The sequence below is a fragment of the Grampus griseus genome, assembly GCF_964374135.1.
Source record: "Grampus griseus genome assembly, chromosome: 2".
Classification (NCBI taxonomy): domain Eukaryota; kingdom Metazoa; phylum Chordata; class Mammalia; order Artiodactyla; family Delphinidae; genus Grampus; species Grampus griseus.
The window spans coordinates 108,180,358-108,199,240 of NC_139018.1; the positions used below are offsets into that span (position 1 = coordinate 108,180,358).

At 49.9% G+C, this 18,883-nt stretch overlaps 1 protein-coding gene across 2 annotated transcripts in view; it reads right to left on the reverse strand.

The window, feature by feature from the left end:
* Positions 1-7,641: 7,641 nt before the first annotated feature.
* Positions 7,642-18,883, reverse strand: part of UBAP1L (ubiquitin associated protein 1 like) — a 31,911-nt gene continuing 20,669 nt past the window's right edge. For both annotated transcript variants that reach the window (XM_082648231.1, XM_082648230.1), the window contains exons 4-7: positions 15,453-16,067; positions 13,060-13,266; positions 9,194-9,295; positions 7,642-8,120 (exon numbers count right to left, since the gene is read on the reverse strand). In XM_082648231.1, the coding sequence (XP_082504357.1) occupies positions 7,986-8,120; positions 9,194-9,295; positions 13,060-13,266; positions 15,453-16,067 (1,059 nt within the window). In that variant the 3' untranslated portion in view covers positions 7,642-7,985. The remainder of the gene's footprint in view (positions 8,121-9,193; positions 9,296-13,059; positions 13,267-15,452; positions 16,068-18,883) is intronic.

The following is an 18,883-nucleotide window of genomic DNA, read 5'->3' on the forward strand; positions in this document are numbered from 1 at the left end:
GGCCTCGTGCAGATTAGCACCGGCACCCTCCCAGCAGCCACAAGGATGCCTTACTCTGGTCCCAGCCACGTGGTCCCTCCAGGCTCTGAGGGGCTGGGCACTAAGGAATGGGGACCGGCTGCCTTTGTGCCCTGAAACCACTGTGCTGATAGTGTCATCCCAAGTACCCAGAGCTTCCCTTAATACCTTCTGGTGAGTCTTTCACCTGGCAATTCAGTGAAACGTCTACGGAAGCCAGTTACCTTCGGCATGGCCACTCCCCAGAGGGCTAACTTTCATGGTTTCCCTCCTCCCCTACCTTCCTCCCTCTTCCTTCTGCAAACACTCAGAGCACCTCCTCTACCACAAGCTGCGCCAGGCATGGGGGCAGAGAGACAAAGCGAGTTCAGTCCCTACCCCCAGGGCTTCACATGGAATGACGGAGGTGCCCCGTCAGCAGTTACAGGACCACAAGGTGTCTCTGATGGATACAAGCCCCTTGGTGAGACCCAGGACCTCCAAGCCTCCTGGCTGCCCATGCCTCGGCCCATATTTCCCTCATCCTGCTTTACAGCCTTAGACTTTTCTCTAGATTCGAGGGGTGACAGGACACCCTCTGCCCCATTTGGCGCTGCCTTTACTCATATTCTCTCATTGCATCCAGCAGGGTGCTTTGGTTGTCAGCAAGAGAAACCAACTTTGGCTAAGTTAAGGAGAGCAGAATTCTAGTGGAAGGACGTTGGGTAGCTCTAGGCTCCCAGGGATGGTCAGAGCACTGGCTGAGAAAGGACAGAATGAGTGTGCTCAAGGTTCCAAGGTGACATGCCAGAGTTGGCCTGGCCCTGTGCAGGTGACATGTGCCCACCCCCTGGTCAGGAGAGGACAGGGCACTTTGACAACAAGATGACCCACAGCTGGGGGAGGTAATTCCTCCAGGTTCACTGGGTATCATTTAAAAATAAGGGAGGGGCTAACCAAAAGTTTATCCAAGTTTGCTTTCTACATCAATAAACTCTGCCAAATACTCAACAAAAAAAAGGGAGAATGGCCCCTAGCTGGGTGGCCAGAAAACAGCAGTGCTCACTATGGTCTCCCTTCCATCCTCCGTGTTGGCACCACTGTGTCAACTCTGTAGCTCGCTGGCTGCAGCATCAAATCCAAACTCCTCAAGGCCCAGCCACGGCCCTCCAGGCACACTGAGGAGCTCACCAGTTCCCTCCCACCCCAGGTGGTCTCATGCCTGGGTGACAGCGGCCTGGAATGCCCTTCCTCTCCTTCTCCATGCGAAGGACTCCTGCCCATCCTGCAAAACCCAGCTCAGTTGTGCCCCCTCCTGGACGACACCTCGTGCCAGCCTGAGGTTCATGTCTCAGCCTGGCTCAAGCTCCTGCGGGTGGGGGCTCACCTCTGCCTGGAGGCTGCCCTCCCTGCACCAGCACTGGTGGCTTAGGAGCTGTGTCTGTCCCCGTGGCGGAGCTCCTGATGCTCTCCCCGCCACCCCCCATCTCCTCCTTGTGCCGAGCACAGGGTCGGCGGAGGTTCATGACATTGCTTGGCTGCTGAGGGTTTCAGAGTCTGTGATTAAGCCATGCCCTGGGCTGGCCTGTCCTGGGTCCCTGGTTCCCCAGCCCCCTGGCTTCCATCCTTCCACTCTCACCTGGCACCCAGTGAATGTCTCTGTTCAGCCTGGAAACATTTTCTTGATGACAAAAAATAAATAAATAAATAAAATCATAGGTTAAAAATCTCGAGCAATAAAACAGCAGATGACGTTGCATGGGCAACTTCCCAGAGGACACAGAACACACATCTCCTGAGTGGGTGGCCTTATAAGGACAGGTTCAGGAGGAGAATGGGCAGGAGGCAGAGCCACCCACCAGCAGAGGGGGAGGTTGGCATGGGGGTGGGTGCCCCACCGTTGGGCCGGGAGTGGAGCCAGCAGGCTAGGACCCAGCTCCACCGGAGGAGGGGGAAAAGTACCACCTCCAGAGGTCCTCGCTGGGCCAAAGCCCGCCTGTCCTTCTGCCTTCCCGGCTTCAGCAGCACAGGCTCTGACCTGCTGCCAGCCAGCTGCCACGCTGCCCTACACCGCCCAGCCGAGCACCAGGAAGCCGCCCACCCTAGGACAGGCCATTTCTCATTCTTCTTCCTACTTCCCTGCACTCGTGGCCCAGCAGGGCTTGGCACCCAGCTGGCACCCAGTAAACCTGTATTGGCTGGAAGATTAGTAAGTGAGTGGTTGTTTGGTGGTAGTTTTAGCTCATCAGCTGGGCTGTAACGCCTGGAATACAGGGGCAGCACCTTCTCAGGGAGACCAGTGCACAGCTGAGCAGGTGCTTAACAAAGGATTTGGTGCTTGAGTGGGGCCTGCCTTTGAGTAGAGCTGAGCAATCAGTTCTTACCTCACTCAGGATCACTTTGTCCCCCGGCATGAAGGCACACACCTCCACAACTGCTCCAGAGAATGCCTGTGACAGGGGCTTCACTCCTCCTGAGGACAGTGTGTGGGGGGGTATAAGAGAGAGAGGGAGTTTCTAGGAGATTCCTGGTTGTTTAAGGGTTCCTCTGAGCCCAGCATGTCTGGGAACAAAGCCCTCACCCTTGGGGTCAGAGGGCGAGGGGAGGTGTGCACCAGGAGGCCCTGTCCTGAGGGAGGGGCTTTGGAAGCCTCCCCCAATCTCATTAGGAAAGACTCTTTCCAGAGCTCCCAAAAGCTCCAAATCCTCCTTGAAGTGAGTCTACAAAGAGACAGAATGGATGGTGAAATAAGGTGAAACTGGGAGTGCCACCCCATCGCTTGGCAGGCTTTTTACTCAGCCAAACCTTATCATTTATGAGCCACTGTTCATGAGGTAAGCATTGCTGTCTCCCTGAATCCTCTTTTAAAAGGCAAAGTGTATTTCTCTGCAGGGGCCGACAATCACCTCTCTAATCACCAGATAAGATAGGAGGACAGGGCAGGATGGGGAGGGGGCAGGGAGGGAGTGTGGAAGGAAGGGGGCTGAGAGGGGAGGAGGGTCCGGGAAGAGGAAGCTCCTGACACCTCCACGTGATCCTTGGAGGCCAGCTGTTACCTGAGGGTGCGTCCTCCTCCACTATCTCCAGAATGGAAGGGTCAGGGCCAAGAGGAGGCTCTGGCAGCCCCTCAGCTGGCACTGCTCCCGGTGCCAGGAGAATGTTGTCATCTGCATAAGGTTGACTCAAGTTGAAGCAAGAGCCCCAGAGGCTCCTGTTAGAGGTGAGAGAGGAGAAGAGCCAGCTGTGTTAGCTTGAGCCTGGTGAGGGCCCAGGCTCAGACCCTGACCCCTGGGTAAGGCCTGCTCCACTGTCATTCTGTTCCAAAATAGAAATGTCCTTTGTATAACGAGTAATGCAAAACACAACAAAACTCCCTTATGTGACTGCCTGAAATTCCACCATTAGTCACGTATTATTTTGGGTTAAGCATTGCCCCCTGTGCTGGATGGAATAATGGTCCCCCAAAGACATCCATGTCCTAATCCTTGGAGTTATTATCTACCTTACATGGTAAAAGGGACTTTGCAGATGAGATTAAGTTAAGGATTTTGAGATGGGCGATTATCCAGATGGGCCCAAAATAATCATAAAGATCCTTGTAAGAAGGAGGCAGAAGGGTCAGCTAGTTAGAGGGCACACATTTCCCTGGGAAGGGAACACACAAAGAACTCGAGGTTTCAGCCTGAAATAGTTTCTGAGGGCCTCCCACACACACACCACACCCTCCCCATGAGGGAACATGGTTGGGACACAGAAGGGGAGACAGAGTATATGGGAACAGAAGTGAAAGCAAAGCCTCAGGGAGCACTTGCTTCATTCTGCATCCTTGGGCCAGGCCTTGGTCACCACCTGGTCCCCTGACTCCACCATCCGCCTGGCTTCCTCTCCAAGGGTCACATTGTCTAGACTCTGGCTTCTGGTAGCTGAGTGTGTCATCTGCTGCTGTTTCAAGGGGACACCAATGACCCTTACTGTTAGCTGTAGAGATTATCTTTCTCCCAGAATCCTCTGCTCAAAACACCTTCTTAAACCCTGCTGACCAAAGAGGCCGAGTCACTGGGGGAGAGGTTCTCCCAGGTTTTCTGAGTTTGATTATAAATGCTGGAGGTTTGTTAACCATAATGATAATGAGAAGGATGACAGAGTAAAGGTAGTAGTGATTATAGAACAAAGCAGGGTATAAATATGTATCAATAATAGCTACTAGATGCCATGTCACAAGCTTCCTGTACACTCTCCTGTTCAATCATCCTAACTGGGAAATTTTAGTGTCCATATTTTATGAATAAGAAACTGAGGCACAGAGAGGTTATGTGACTTGCAAAAGGTCACATAGATAGTTTGTAATAGGGCTGTAGTTTCAGCTCAAATCTGACTTGAGAGTCCATGCCTTTAACTACCACACTATTCTACCTCCTAAAAAATAATTTCAACTCACTGGGCCCATTGATGTCTCATTTTTAATCAAGCAATAGTTTTCTAGGGATGGGAAAGTTTGGGGCAGGTGGGAGAAGGATGGGGGAATGATATGGAGGAAGGCCCTGTGACGTGGGAGAGAGGCCAGCCAACTGGTCGCCTCTAAACAAGGGGACCTAATAAGGTGGCAGACTGAGGCCAGATTACCTTAATCAAAACATAAATAGCTTTAGATTTAACATTACATCTTAGAAATTGAATTTGAATTTTACTGTCTTTTCCAAGAGCAGTTTTATTATTGACTAACAATGCCATCTCGCTGATTTCTAAAATAGCTTTATGTTGCCTGCAAGTTATTTAAAGCAAGTTTCAAGGCCAAAGAATATTTTTAATGTAATTTCAAGTTGGCAGGCATTGAGGCTTAATGGAAAGCACCTAGGGGCTGGATGGGCCTCAGGAAGCCTGGGTTGTAGTCCCAAACTTGTTTAGGCCTGTGTAGGCCTCCAGAATCCTCACTGCATGTTCAAACAAGATTTTATTTGCATTTTTTACAGCCCTCAACTCCAGGTCCAGCCCTGTTTGTTGGGTGGAGGGGGCTGAGAGGTTTTGGTTCTGTGCTAATTGCTGCAGGTCATTGCTCAGGGCAGCTGAGAAGGGCAGAGGCATCAGCGTCTTGTCTTCTGACCTCTGCTTGCCTGAGTCATGGGCAGCTCCAGCAATTTGTCCCCTCAATCCCTGGGGACCTCCAGAAGCTAGGCCTGGAGTGACTGGAGACAACTTTGGTCCCAACCTGCCCAATCCCCAAATGAGGAAAGACTGACATAGGACCACAGATTGTGAGAGCAGAAGCCAGATCTCTGGCTCTGATATCAGACACACTGGCCATGGGCCCATTAAACTGAATAAAAATCCCCAGAGATACTGGCCTAAAAACAGACACATAGATGAATGGAACAGAATACAGAAACCAGAAATAAACCCACACATATGTGTGGTCAATTAATTTACAACCAAGGGGCCAAGAATATACAATGGGGAAAAGACAGCCAGTCTCTTCAATAAATGGTGTTGGGAAAACTGAACAGTCACATGCAAAAGAATAAAACTCAACCACTATCTCACACCACACACAAAAATTAACTCAAGGGAATTAAAGACTTGAATGTTAGACATGAAACCATGAAACTCCTAGAAGAAAAAATAGGCAGTAAGCTCCTTGACATCGGTTCTGGTGATGATTTTTTGAATCTGACACCCAAAGCAAATGCAACAAAAGCAAAAGTAAACAAGTGGGACTACATCAAACTAAAAAGCTTCTGCACAGTAAAGGAAACTATCAACAAAGTGAAAAGGCAACCTACATAGTGAGAGAAAATATTTGCAAATCATATATCTGATAAGGGGCTAATATCCAAAATATATAAAGAACTCATACAACTCAACATCAAAAAAACACACAATATGGTTAAAAAATGGGCAGATCTGAAAGGACATTTTTCCCAAATAAGACATACAGGTGGCCAACATGTACATGAAAAGATGCTCAGTATCACTAATCATCAAATGCAAATTGATGCAAATCAAATCAAAACCACAATGAGATACCATCTCACACCTGTCAGAATGACTATTATCAAAATGACAAGAAATAGCAAGTGCTGGTGAGGATGTGGAGAAAAGGGAACCCTTGAGAACTGTTACTGGGAATGTATATTGGTGCAGTCACTATGGAAAACAGTGTGGCGGTTCCTCAAAAAATTAAAAATAGAACTACCATATGATCTGGCAATTCCACTTCTGGATATTATCTAAAGAAAACAAAAACACTAACTTGCAAAGGTATCTGCATCCCCATGTTCATTGCTCTACTATCTACAAGAGCCAAGATATGGAAACAACCTAAGTGTCCATTGATGAATGCATGGATAAAGAAACTGTGGTGTAAATATACAATGGAATATTATTCATTGTAAAAAAAGAATGAGATCTTGCCATTTATGACAACATGGATGGGCCTTGAGGGTATTATGCTAAGTGAAATAAGTAAGACAGAGTAAGACAAATACTGTATGATCTCTCATATGTGGGATATTAAAAAACAAAGAAGCAAATAAAAACAAGCTCATAGATACAAAGAACTGATTAGTGGTTGCCAGAGGTGGGGGATGGAAGGGGGGGAAATGGGTGAAGGGGGTCAACAATAACAACCAAAATATCAATTAAAAAAAGAAAAAGAATCTCCAGAGAGCTTGTTATAATAACAAAACAGATTCCCAAGGGCTGCCAAGCTGGACTTTCTGAATCAGATTATCCAGGAGTGGGGGCTTGGACATTTTAACAAACTCCCCAGGGTATTCTTATGGATAGCAGTCAGGGCTAATCACTCCACTTATCCTAGGGAAACTTAGGCCCAAAGAGGCCTTGAGCCAGTCATCAGCAGAACCAAAATCAGAATTAGGTCTTCTGACCCACAGTTAGATATTCTTTGCACCCCAAGACCAGAAACCTACAGGACCCAAAGAACTGCACATCACTTATTTGTTTTAATTTTCTTAAACTCAAAGTTACTAATGCCCATAGTTTAAAGAATCAAATATAGGTCATTTTACACAGCATGTATGAAGACAGTTCCTCGCCTATGCAACTCCATCTGCCCCTCCCCGCAAGGAACCACTTTCAACTCTTTTAGCTGATTCTTTTGGTATTGAAGGAAACCAGACTGTCACCCCAAAATATGCCTCTTTGACATAATTATTTTGAGCTGAAGGCAATTAAGAAGCAGCAAATGCAGGAAAAGCTCTCTCTACCCTTCCCCTCTTTTCTGCTTAAAGGCAGGATATAAATTCTCCTTTTCTGGAGACAGATTCTTGTCAGCCCAGAAATGTACCAGGGGAGCCTACAAACCAACCTTACTCCATTAGCTCCCTCCCATATATTTACCTTCCCACAGTTTGCCATCCTTGGAAGCCTAAAACTGTTTTCCTGGGCTTCCCTGGTGGCGCAGTGGTTGAGAGTCCGCTTGCCGATGCAGGGGACACGGGTTTGTGCCCCGGTCCGGGAAGATCCCACATGCCGTGGAGCGGATGGGCCCATGAGCCATGGCCACTGAGCCATGGCCGCTGAGCCTGCACGTCCGGAGCCTGTGCTCTGCGACGGGAGAGGCCCCAATAGTGAGAGGCCCGCGTACCGCAAAAAAAAAACAACAAAAAACTGTTTTCCTTTGTCCTATCATTTCTCTACAAATTTATTGTTCTTTGTTGAAGATGCTATATAAGCCAGAGTTCTAAACTGCTACTTTGAGATACTTTTCATTGAAGTTTCTCAGGCATGATGTGTGCCGCATGCATTAATAAACTTTTATTTTTCTCTTGTTAATCTATCTTTTTGTTAAAGAGCCCCAGTTGAAATCCTAAAATGGCTAAAGTTTTGCCTCCTTTACAGTATTTATTCCCACCCTTGGCATCATTTGCATTTTTACGAGTATGCATCAATTTGTTATTCTTATGTGGTCTTCATAATACAGTCAGGAGGGACTGCCAGGGATGCGTGGGCACCGCGAGGTGCGTCCAGGGTCACTGGGCGCAGGCTACCAGCTCCTCCAGGGCTTGCTCACGGCGGTTGCCGTGGACCAGCAGCACCTCCTTGATCCGGTCCTGCTGGAAGCCCATGTCTCTGAACTGCTCTGAGAGGCGCAGGAACTCCCCTGCCTGAGGAACAGGAGGCAGAGAGGGAGTGGGGGACTCTGTGAGGCTGGGCCTCTGCCCTGGGGAGCCCCCTCCCAGGTGGCCACTGTACATACCCCCAGAAAGCTGTGACCCCCACAGGCCAGGTGAGCCTGATCCTGGGCAGCACCTGTGGTTTTCCTGTACCTCAGTGACATGGGCTCAAACCTCCCTTCCTGTGCCAAGGAAGGGGAGCCCAGCCAGGCTGCCAGCTCTCTCTGTGCGGCTTTCCTTCCCCACTCTGGCTCACTCCTGACTCCCTGTGTTCGGGTGCTGCGCTGGGGCAGGAAGAGGAAGGCTGCATACTGGTGCCCAGAGGATGCACAGCGCAGGGTCTCTGTCCAGGCCCCAAACCCTGCCAAGGTCTCACACAGCACAGCCTCTGCCTGCCTTCCTCCTCCGGCCCCAGTGCTTGAAACTTCCCTGCCCCTCCCCACTCCTCTCCTCAGCATCTCTCTCACCCCTGCATCCCTCCCTCAGCCTCTGTGAAGACTGCTGGCCTGAGCCAACTGCCAGTTGTGGACAGGTCACATTCATCAGGCACTTAGAATGTCCTCCTACTGGCACCACAGCCACATGCATTCTGGGTTTCCAGGTAGGCGGCACACTCCCGAGCACAGAGTTCAAGCACCTTTCTGCTACCTATCTGGCTCCTGTCTGGGTGTCTGACAAGGAGTGAAAGTCAATGTTTGTTGCGTTGATTCAGTTAAATAACACTAAAGCCCTCCCTCCTGCTTCCTCCCCACCCTTTCCCCTTCCCCCTCCCCTCCCCTATCCCTTCCCCTTCCCCTACTCCTTCCCCTTCCATTACCCCTTCCCCTTCCCTTACCCCTTTCCCTTCCCCTTGGGTCCTCTCCCCTTCCCCTTCCCCTTGGGTCCTCTTGCCTTCCCTGTGTCCCATCTCCCTGGGCTGTCTCCTTCTCCCCTGAGCTGAGCAAGCAGGCTGTCTCCTGTGGCCCCCAGGCCGGCTCTGGCACTGGTCCTCCCCAGCACACCAGCCTCGTGTGTGCACCCCACACCTCCCCTCCCCGGGGGCCCAGGCTGGAAGCCCTGCTGACCTGGCTCTCGGAGAACTGGAACATCTCCATGGCCTCATCCACCAGGCCTTCCTCGTAGCCCTGTCGCAATAGCCGGTCACAGGCGCTAAGGTAGCTGAGAAACTGGGCAGGAAAGGGGCACAGAGGGAAGGAGGTTGAGAGGGGTGGCAGGGGCAGCAGATGGGGTGGAGGAGGCACCCAAGGGCCTCGTTAAGGCTGAGCTCAGGGCCAGGCTGACTGGGCAACCTGCCACACACAACGTGGCCCCACAGACCCATGAACCAACAGAAGAGGGTCAGAGGCCTCCCCTGGGGACAGGTGAACAGCAAAGCCTCACCAACTGTCCCAAGCTGGGGGCTGGAATCCAGGAAGAGGGCTGTCAGGATGGGCTAAGGTGTTCCCAGAACCTAAGTGGGGAATAGGCCAGGGCTCAAACACGGGTATCTACCCACCACCCACCCAGGATGCTTACCCTCCCTGGTGCGCACCCACCTGTGAGAAGACAACTTCCTCTCCCACCCACAGCTGTGCACCCCACCCACCGCCAGACACATAACATCTTTGCCATCCAGGACCCCGTGGGCCCCACTCTCTGCAACAGTCCTGCACCAGCGCTGGAAAGGGGAGGGGACAGTGGAGGTCCCACAGGGTGGAACATCTCTTCCAGCCACTCCCTGCTTAGTCATCAGGGGCTACTTTTGCCCTCAGGATAAAGTGCTGCCTCCCAACCCAGGTTCAGTGGCCAGGTCCACTGACCTCTGTCAGCAGCCCAGCTGCTCCCTCAGCACCCCGAGACTCCTGCACATCTGGTTCCAAGGCCAAGGCCAGCCTCACTCCTCTTCCCTGGGGAGCCTCTCCCCACCCATCTCCACCAGGTGCTCCCACAGCACCCCATGCTTCCCCTCACATACAGCTTTGTAATTTTTACTGTCTTTCTCATCCGCTAACTTTTTGTTCCATGAGGGAAGACTTGTGTCAGTCTTGTTCACCACTGTGTTCCTAGAACCCAGCATGGCAGGCAGGCAGAAGGAGCTCAATAAATGTATGCTGTGTTTATAAAATGAATTAAGAACTACCTTCCGGGAGCTTACAGCTCAGTGGGGGCGATAAACCAGATACAGGAAAACATGAGTGCCGGGCAGATCAAAGCAGGATTTAGAATTATGGGTATAAGTGGAGGAGAAACAGGTCAGGTTTCTGCAGACCTTCAGAACTGGGCAGAAAACACAGATCATAATAGACTAATGGTTTTCAAACTGTTTTAGCTTCTGAACTGTCCAAGCACCAGGGGGCTTCAACAGTAACAGGGTAAGGTTGAAGCTGCTCTGGGAGAACTGTGGGCAGGAGGTGGAGGGAGCCCAGAGTCCAGTGCCCCCACCTCAGGGACCCTGCTCTGGGCACATTTGGAAAACCACCCAACCAAGCTCTCCTTGCACAGTTGGGAAAACTGAAGTCTAGGCAGGGCGGGCAGCTTGCCCCAGGTCCCAGGACTAGGGCTCAGATCACCTGACCTCTTGGCCAGTGCCTTGTCCATCGGGAGGCTAGCTGCTAGAGGAGGGGCTTTGAGCTGGCTTGAAAGTAGACAGGGTTTCCGAAGGTGAAAACAGGGGCAGGGCAGATGGGGGATGCTCCCTTCACCTCTTGGTTCATCGACAGCAAAGGTTCTCAGCCTTGGTGCTGACTGTAGCTACCTGGGAGCCTTAAAACTACTGGTGCCTCAGTATCACTAACCATAAACTGCTGATGCTCACCTCCAGAGGCCCTGATATGACTGGTCAGGGGGGGCAGCCTGGGCACTGGGACTTTTACAGCTCTCCAGGTGATTCCTGTGTGCCGCCAAGGTTGAGAATCTCTGACTCAGTCCACACTAGTAGACCCAAGCCAGGCTGCATATCAGAACCATGCATAACAGAACCATCTGCACATCTTTTAAAATGATAGGGCCCTGGGCCCACTCCAGATCCACTGATTGGGACTCTGCAAAGTAGGTCCTGAGAATCTGCATTTGTAAGGATTCTCTATCTTGGTCAGTTACCAGGCCTATCTCAGGCCCCACAGTAGGTGAGGATGTCACCATCAGACTCCAGGATGGGACCTCCAGCAGTTATTGATTATAAACACATATTCCCCTCCATTCTGTGAATGGGGAAAGTGAGGCTCAAAGAGGGGACCTGATGTGCCTAGAGTCCCATGGCAAGTCTGGGCCCGGCCTATGGACCCTCACACATGCCACCCACACCTGTCCTGCAGGCAGTCAGTAGACACATCGATCCTTGTGGAAGGAGGGAAGGAGTGATGGACAAAGCTTATCTTTTGTATCTCTTCCTCTCTCCTTCTTTCTTCCAAGTGCCCTGTCTCTATCACCTGATGCCCCCCCTCCTGGAGCATCCGTCGTTCATCTCTTTTCAAAACGATTTACTGTGGTGTTTGTCTTTCAAAGGGAGAAGGGCTGTGAACCTAAAGGAGATGCTCAGTTAATGGTGGAGCTTCACACAACAGAGAGGAATACTAACTTGGTGGGGGAGGATAGATGAAGTCATCCTATGGCCCTTCAGGCCCACCCCTTAGTGCCTGGCCCCTGACTGCTCACTGGGAGAAGACTCACCAGGCAGATGGTCAGTCTATGTCTGGAAACACAACGTTCCTGATGCAGTGAGATTCTCCCAGCCCACCCACAGGGAGGCCAGTGCCCTGTGCTGCCTCCAGCTAATCTTCAGACTCCCACAGTGATGGCCCGAGACCCCAGCCTTGTCACAGGGTCTGGAGGGACTGAAGAGGCATGTCAGAGTCCCTACCATGGACTTGGCCCCTCACAGCCCTCCTGGACAGCTTCTTGGCCAAGGTCCTGGCTTTTCAGCGGCAGCTGAAGGTGGAGGCAACTTCTTAAATCTCAGATCAGCCTAAGGTGCTGCCCTGGAAGGTTCTCACACAGAAACTATCTGTCCCTTCAGGAACTGCCTTAGCTACAGAGAATCACTTCTCTCAAGTCACCCTCTTCCCACAACGGTGACTGATTGAAGCAGAAGTATGAAGGCCTGACCATCTCATCCCCAATTAGGACAACTCTGAAGGGCCATATGTGCTTCCAAGCTGTGGAGTTGGCTTTCACTGTGTCTACAAAGCTCAACCTCTCCCTCTACCCATCCTTGCTTCTGTCATTTCCCTTACCCAGAAGTTGTTCCCAAGGGTCTCCTTAATAAATATCCTGTACGCCAAACTCCATTGGAGTCTGCTTCCTAGGGAACCTAACCTACAATACTGGTTTTCCCCATAGCTCCTAGCTGCATCTAAACACCCAAGAAGTGCCCAGCAAATACTGATGACTAGATTGATGGATGGGTAGATGGAAAGAGAGAGAGATGGATATGGGTACGGATAAACTGTTGAGGGAAGTGGTAAGAGCTGTGCTATCCAATATGGTAGCCAGTAGCCACATGTGGCTATTTACCTTTAAGTTTTAATTAATTACAGTCAATTAAAATTCTCAGTCACACTAGCCACATTTCAAGTAACCACACATAGCTAGTGGCTACTGTATTGGACAACACAGGAATAAAACATCTCTCCTGCTGCAGAAAGTGTTATTGGGCAGCTCTGGAGAGATTCGTGGCTGCCCAAAGCTCCAGTCTTCTGTATCTGGGGCAGAGACTGGGACAGGAGTAGAATATTGAGACTCCCCAAGTAGGTATGGGGATTCCTGATAAACTCCCATGGAGGTGGTAGCATTAGGGTCTAGAAACTTGCTCACAACCCCCAATAATTGATTCCAAGCTGAAATTCTGCCTCTAGAGAAAAACATAAAGTATCTTCAAGTTGAAGATAAAAAGAACGTGGCCACTCACTGGGCTCCAGCTCCACAGCCCCCCAGTTCTGGGTCCTCCACTCACCTGGCTCAGGCTCTGCCGCCCAGTCTTCTGTAGAGCCATGATAGCCCTGTGCAAGGGATACCCCAGGGCAACCACTGGCCCGATGAGGTCTTGCTCCTCCTGGCTCAGGGCGGACAGCAAATCAGCAGAATCAGGGTGCAATCTGTGGGTGGCGAGAGGCTGGGGCACCTGCCCAGGAGGTGGCAGGCAGGTATGCGGGCTGAGGGACTGAAACACAGACAAGTGGATGTCAGTTACCATGGAGGTGACAGCTGGCTAGGCAGGACATTTTTAAAGATGCCTTTATGTACCACCCTCTCTACAGAGTGTAGGGGCTAATATTGTGAGGAGCTTGGAGTCCTGCAGACCTGGATTCAAATCCCAGCTCTCCACTGTTTACTCAGTTTACTCATGTGTAAAGTGGATGCAATTATACCATATACCTCTCAGGGTTATTACAAGGCTTAAATAAGACAAGGTGAGAAAACTGATTAGCAAAGGGCCTGGCATACAGAAACTGCCAGTAGATGATAATACTTACTGCTTAAAACAACCCTGAAAGAGAAATATGATAGGCTCATTCTACTTTACAGATATTGAAGTCAAGGTTCAGACAACTTAATGACCTGGTAAGCAACACACTTTTGGGACCTGAACCCTACTCAGAATCAAATCCAGGGTTCTTTACCCCAAACCTTAGTAAGGGGGAAGCAGGGGTGATCTTCCCAGCCAGATCTTCCTTCTTGAGTTTGGCTGGCTGGGGCTTGGCTGGGCATGGAGTAGGGTAGGAACTGGGTACAGCTGTGGTGTTGGGGAAACCCACACAGACCCTGGACTAAGGAGGGTGGCTTGAAGGCATTTCAATTGGTTTGGCTGGCATCACCCCTAACCCGTCCCCCATGAAGAAGCATCCATCTGCTAACCCCGAACATACCGCCCTGTCCCCTCCTCCCTAAGAAAAGCCTAGCTGCTGCCCTGACTTCAGGAGCAGAGTGCATGTGACATGTGAATTCCCCACCCATCCTCATCTTCTCAGGGGTTTCCCTGCCATGACCTCATCCTAGGATCCGCTCTTTACCCCAGGTGAAAAACATGCAAATCTTAGGATTTGAGTCTACTCTTGTGACCTTGAAAAAGATTCTTACCTGCTCTCTGCCTCAGTTTCCTCCCCTTCAGAACATCTGCCCCATCCTCCCCCCAACCCCGCTGTAGGATTGTTGCTAGAGTTAAATTTAATTGGGACCAGGGAAGAGCCATCCTGGCATCGGCAGCTAGTCCGTGATGTGGGCGTGGCCTGTGCAGTTTACACAGTCTCTTCTCTGTTCGCTCTAAATAACTGTGTGAGGGGTTGCTGCCCACTTTACAGGTAGAGAAGAGATGGCTCAGAGCAGTTCAGTGACTTGCCTAAGCTCACACAGCAGTGAGTGGGAAATGCCAGACCTTGAATCTGTCTTTTGGATTTAATTTCACCTTGGCCTTATTCTGTTGCATCTCCTGGCCTGACTGTGGAACTGCTGGGGGGAAGAAAGCTGTGCCTAACTGCCACCTCCTGCTACTAATGCTGACCTAACCCATCTGTTCCAGATCCAGGTTTTGTGGAGTTTGATACTTACACAGTCTGGACCAGTTAAAGAAAAAAGACACAGTTACGGATATAAAACTATGTACAAGGCCTTGGAAGGAGCTAGTGAGGGGCCTGAGGCTTAAGCTTCATTGGCTTCACCATATGTTCATATCTGCTCCCAGTTCTTCTTGGTACACATCCTCTGTCCTGAAGCCTTCCCATCCTGCAGCAACCCTCACCTCTCTCTCAATACCTGATTCCTCCCACTGTACAGTGTGCTGCCTTGTCTCACACTTCCTTGTCCAACTCTCCTTGTCCTGTGCGTTTGACCTGGTCTCTTCCAACCCAGTCTCTTGAAGGAAGAAACTGTACAGTGAATATTCCTTGATTGAGCCTTCCCCTCACTCATCCTACAGCAAGCCTTGCTGGGTGGGAAGCCCTAGATCTGAGCCACATTCACTGATTCAACATTCACTGAGCACCCCCTATGGGCCAAGTGTGCTGCTGGGTGCTGTGGAAACAAACATAAATGCGATCCAGTTGCTGCCCTAGAAGAATCATATTCCATTGGAAGAGACAGACAGATATTGGGTAATTACAATTATTGTGACATGCACCCTAATAGAAGCAAAGAAGGCACAGTGAGAAACAGGGATTAGGGACCTATGAGCAAGGAATATTCTAGGCAAAGGGCCACAGGAAGGACTGCATGGTATAGGGTCAGGTGAGAGCAGGTAGGGAGGAGGCGCACAGAGAGGAGGGGACCGAGGCTTCGAACCAGGCCGGAGACCCAGACTGCGGGGGCCTCACTGCTGAGATGTGGCCTCGGCCAAGGGGGCATTTTCCTTACCACAACCACGGGCCTGTGGCTCCGCAGCGGGGGCACGTCGCCAGCCGTGGAGGGCCGCGGGGGCAGCGCAGGGGTGCTGGGGAGCGATGACTCGGGGCCCGGGGGTGGCACTGGGGCGCTGGGGAGCGGGAGTGCCGGGCCCAGGGGTGACGTGGTGCCAGGGCAGAGGCTCAGAGCTCGGTGGCGGATGCGGTGCAGCAGACTGCGGGGGCGGGCGGCCAGCCTGCACTCAGAGAGCCGCCGCCGCGCCCCGGCCAGCTCCGACCTCACGCCGCGCAGCACTTCCAGCGAGCACCGGTGTTGGCTCAGGCTGGGGCTCGCCGAGGAGCTGGGCTGGGGGCTGCAGGGATCCGGCTCTTCCTCCATGGCAGAGAAGGCTTCTTCCTCATCCTGGTCCTTCTCCTCCACCTCTTCCTCCTCAGGTTGCTCCTGCGGTCTAGCCTCAGGACCTTCCGCTGCGGCAGGTATGGGCTCCAGCCCTTGCTCAGGGCTGACCAGCAAGAGCCAGGCGGGAGGGGCTGAAGCTGCCCCCGGGGCATCGCACTGGACCTGGCAGGGTCCCCGGACTACAGCCTCCACCCAGAAGAGTGCCCTCCTCTCCAGGCTGAAGTCATACTGCAGAAAGAAGGCCGAATGAGGCTCCGTCAGGCAAACCAGGGCCGGGGGCGCACCCCTACCTTCTGGCCTCTGGGGAACCTATTCAGGCATAGATTCACCAGGCCTGGACAGTTTCTGATTCTAAGCCCCAGGCATTCATCGCAGCCCACCCTCACCCTTAGTTTTAGCTAGCACTGGGGTGGATGGATATCAATAACAATTTAACGGCAAACTGTGCAGGAAGGACAAAGTGAGGAATAGGTTAATAGACTGAAACAGTGAAAACAAATATCTAAGTCCCTTTGCCATTCAGTATATAATTGAACAACAGGGGCTTAAAAAAATTCTCCAACAAAACTTGTTCTTAGCAAAGAAGCTTTCACTTGAGCCCAGAATCATTTGTCACTGAGCAGTTGGCTTTGGAGGCCAGTCCAGGCCTGCCAACCTCTCTGTGGAGTGGTACTTGCCCCCATCCCATTCGCTGCCATCCAAGGTTACTTTGGGGCCCAGGAAATGTAAAAATTGCCAATTTTTGTTGAACTCTACTTACTAGGTCCTAATGTTATTCCTATTTCCAGATTACCAAAATGAGGCTCAGAAAATTTGATTTGCTGGTGGTCAGATTAGTGGTGAGTGGTTGAGCTGGGATTCCTCTGTCCATCTGACTGTAGTGCTTTCTCCACTACAGATCAAGCCAACTAAAAAATAAATCTGGAGCCCACATAAATAACCTAAATTGAGAGTTTGTAAATGAGGCAAAAATAAAATATTCCCGGTACCTACCATTAAAATTTAGAACTGGAAATATAAAACTCCATTAAAAAATATAAATATTCTCAAAAGGCAATTTCAGTGCTCAATGATGGCCAGTTAAGGCTGGGGGAAGTGGTGTGTGTGGGGAAAATGGGAGGCAGAAAGGCAGACAGGCACTGCCCCCTCCCACCCCTGAATGACCCTATGTTGGAGAGAGGAACATAACTTAGCTGTTCTAAGTGTGGCTCCCTGAGTGTACCTTATTTCTCTCTGTATTCTCAGGGCCCAAGGCAGTTCTGGCCCCAAGGGCATATTTGTAATTGTGTGCAGAATAAATGGACAGAGAAAGAGATTGGAGCAAAATAAGTGGGTTGTGAAGGACAGAGGAGTGAAAAAGACAACTTCAGAACTGATGAGGCAGTCATGGAGAGAAAGAGACTGAGAGATAATGAGACAGTAAACAGGACTTAAGGAATAAAAGGATACAAAGACCCAGGCTGAACAACCAGTAAGACAGGAATACAGCCCCATCCACCAAATAAAAAAAAAAAAAGAAAGAAAGAAACGACAAAAAAATATGTTATGACAAAGGAGCAAGGTAAAAACCTACAAGACCAAATAAATGAAGATGAAATTCACAACCTACCTGAAAAATAATTCAGAGTAATGATAGTAAAGATGATCTAAAATCTCGGAAACAGAATGGAGAAAATACAAGGAATGTTTAACAAGGATCTAGAAGAACTAAAGAGCAAACAAACAGTGATGAACAACACAATAACTGAAATTAAAAATACTCTAGAAGGAATCAATAGCAGAATAACTGAGGCAGAAGAATGGATAAGTGAGCTGGAAGACAGAATGGTGGAAATAACTGTTGTGGAGCAGAATAAAGAAATAAGAATGAAAAGAATTGAGGACAGCCTCAGAGACCTCTGGGACAACATTAAATGCACTAATATTCAAATTATAGAGGTCCCAGAAGAAAAGAAAAAGAAAGGGTCTGAGAAAATATTTGAGGAGATTATAGTTGAAAACTTCCCTAACATGGGAAAGGAAATAGTCAATCAAGTCCAGGAAGTACAGAGAGTCCCATACAGGATAAATCCAAGGAGAAACACTCAGAGACACATATTAATCAAACTATCAAAAAATAAGTACAAAGAAAAAATATAAAAGCAACAAATAACATACAAGGGAATCCCCATAAGGTTAACAGCTGATCTTTCAGCAGAAACTCTGCAAGCCAGAAGGGAGGGGCAGGACATATTTAAAGTGATGAAAGGGGAAAACCTACAACCAAGATTACTCTACCCAGCAAGGATCTCATTCAGATTTTTTTTTTTTTTAAAGAAAGGTGGCTAATGACTCTTTTTTTTTTAAATTATTTTATTTTTTTATTTTTGGCTGTGTTGTGTCCTCATTGCCGCACACAGGCTTCCTCTAGTTGCAGCGAGCAGGGTCTACTCTTCATTGTGGTGCACAGGCTTCTCATTGCAGTGGCTTCTCTTGTTGCGGAGCATGGGCTGTACGCATGTGGGCTTCAGCAGTTGTGGCACGCGGGCTTTAGAGCACAGGCTCAATAGTTGTGGCGCATGGGCTTAGTTGCTCCGCAGCATGTGGGATCTTCCTGGACCAGGGATTGAACCCGTGTCCCCTGCATTGGCAGGCAGGTTCTTATGCACTGCACCACCAGGGAAGCCCTCTCATTCAGATTTGACAGAGAAATCACGAGCAAAAGCTATGAGAATTCAGCACCACCAAACTAGCTTTACAACAAATGCTAAAGGAACTTCTCTAAGTGGGAAATACAAGAGAAGAAAAAGACCCACAAAAACAAACCCAAATCAATTAAGAAAATGGTAATAGGAACATATATATCGATAATCACATTGAATGTAAATGGATTAAATGCTCCAACCAAAAGACACAGACTGGCTGAATGGATACAAAAACAAGACCCTTACATATGCTGTCTACAAGAAACCCACTTCAGACCTAGGGACACATACAGACTGAAAGTGAGGGGATGGAAAAAGATATTCCATGCAAATGGAAATCAAAAGAAAGCTGGAATACCA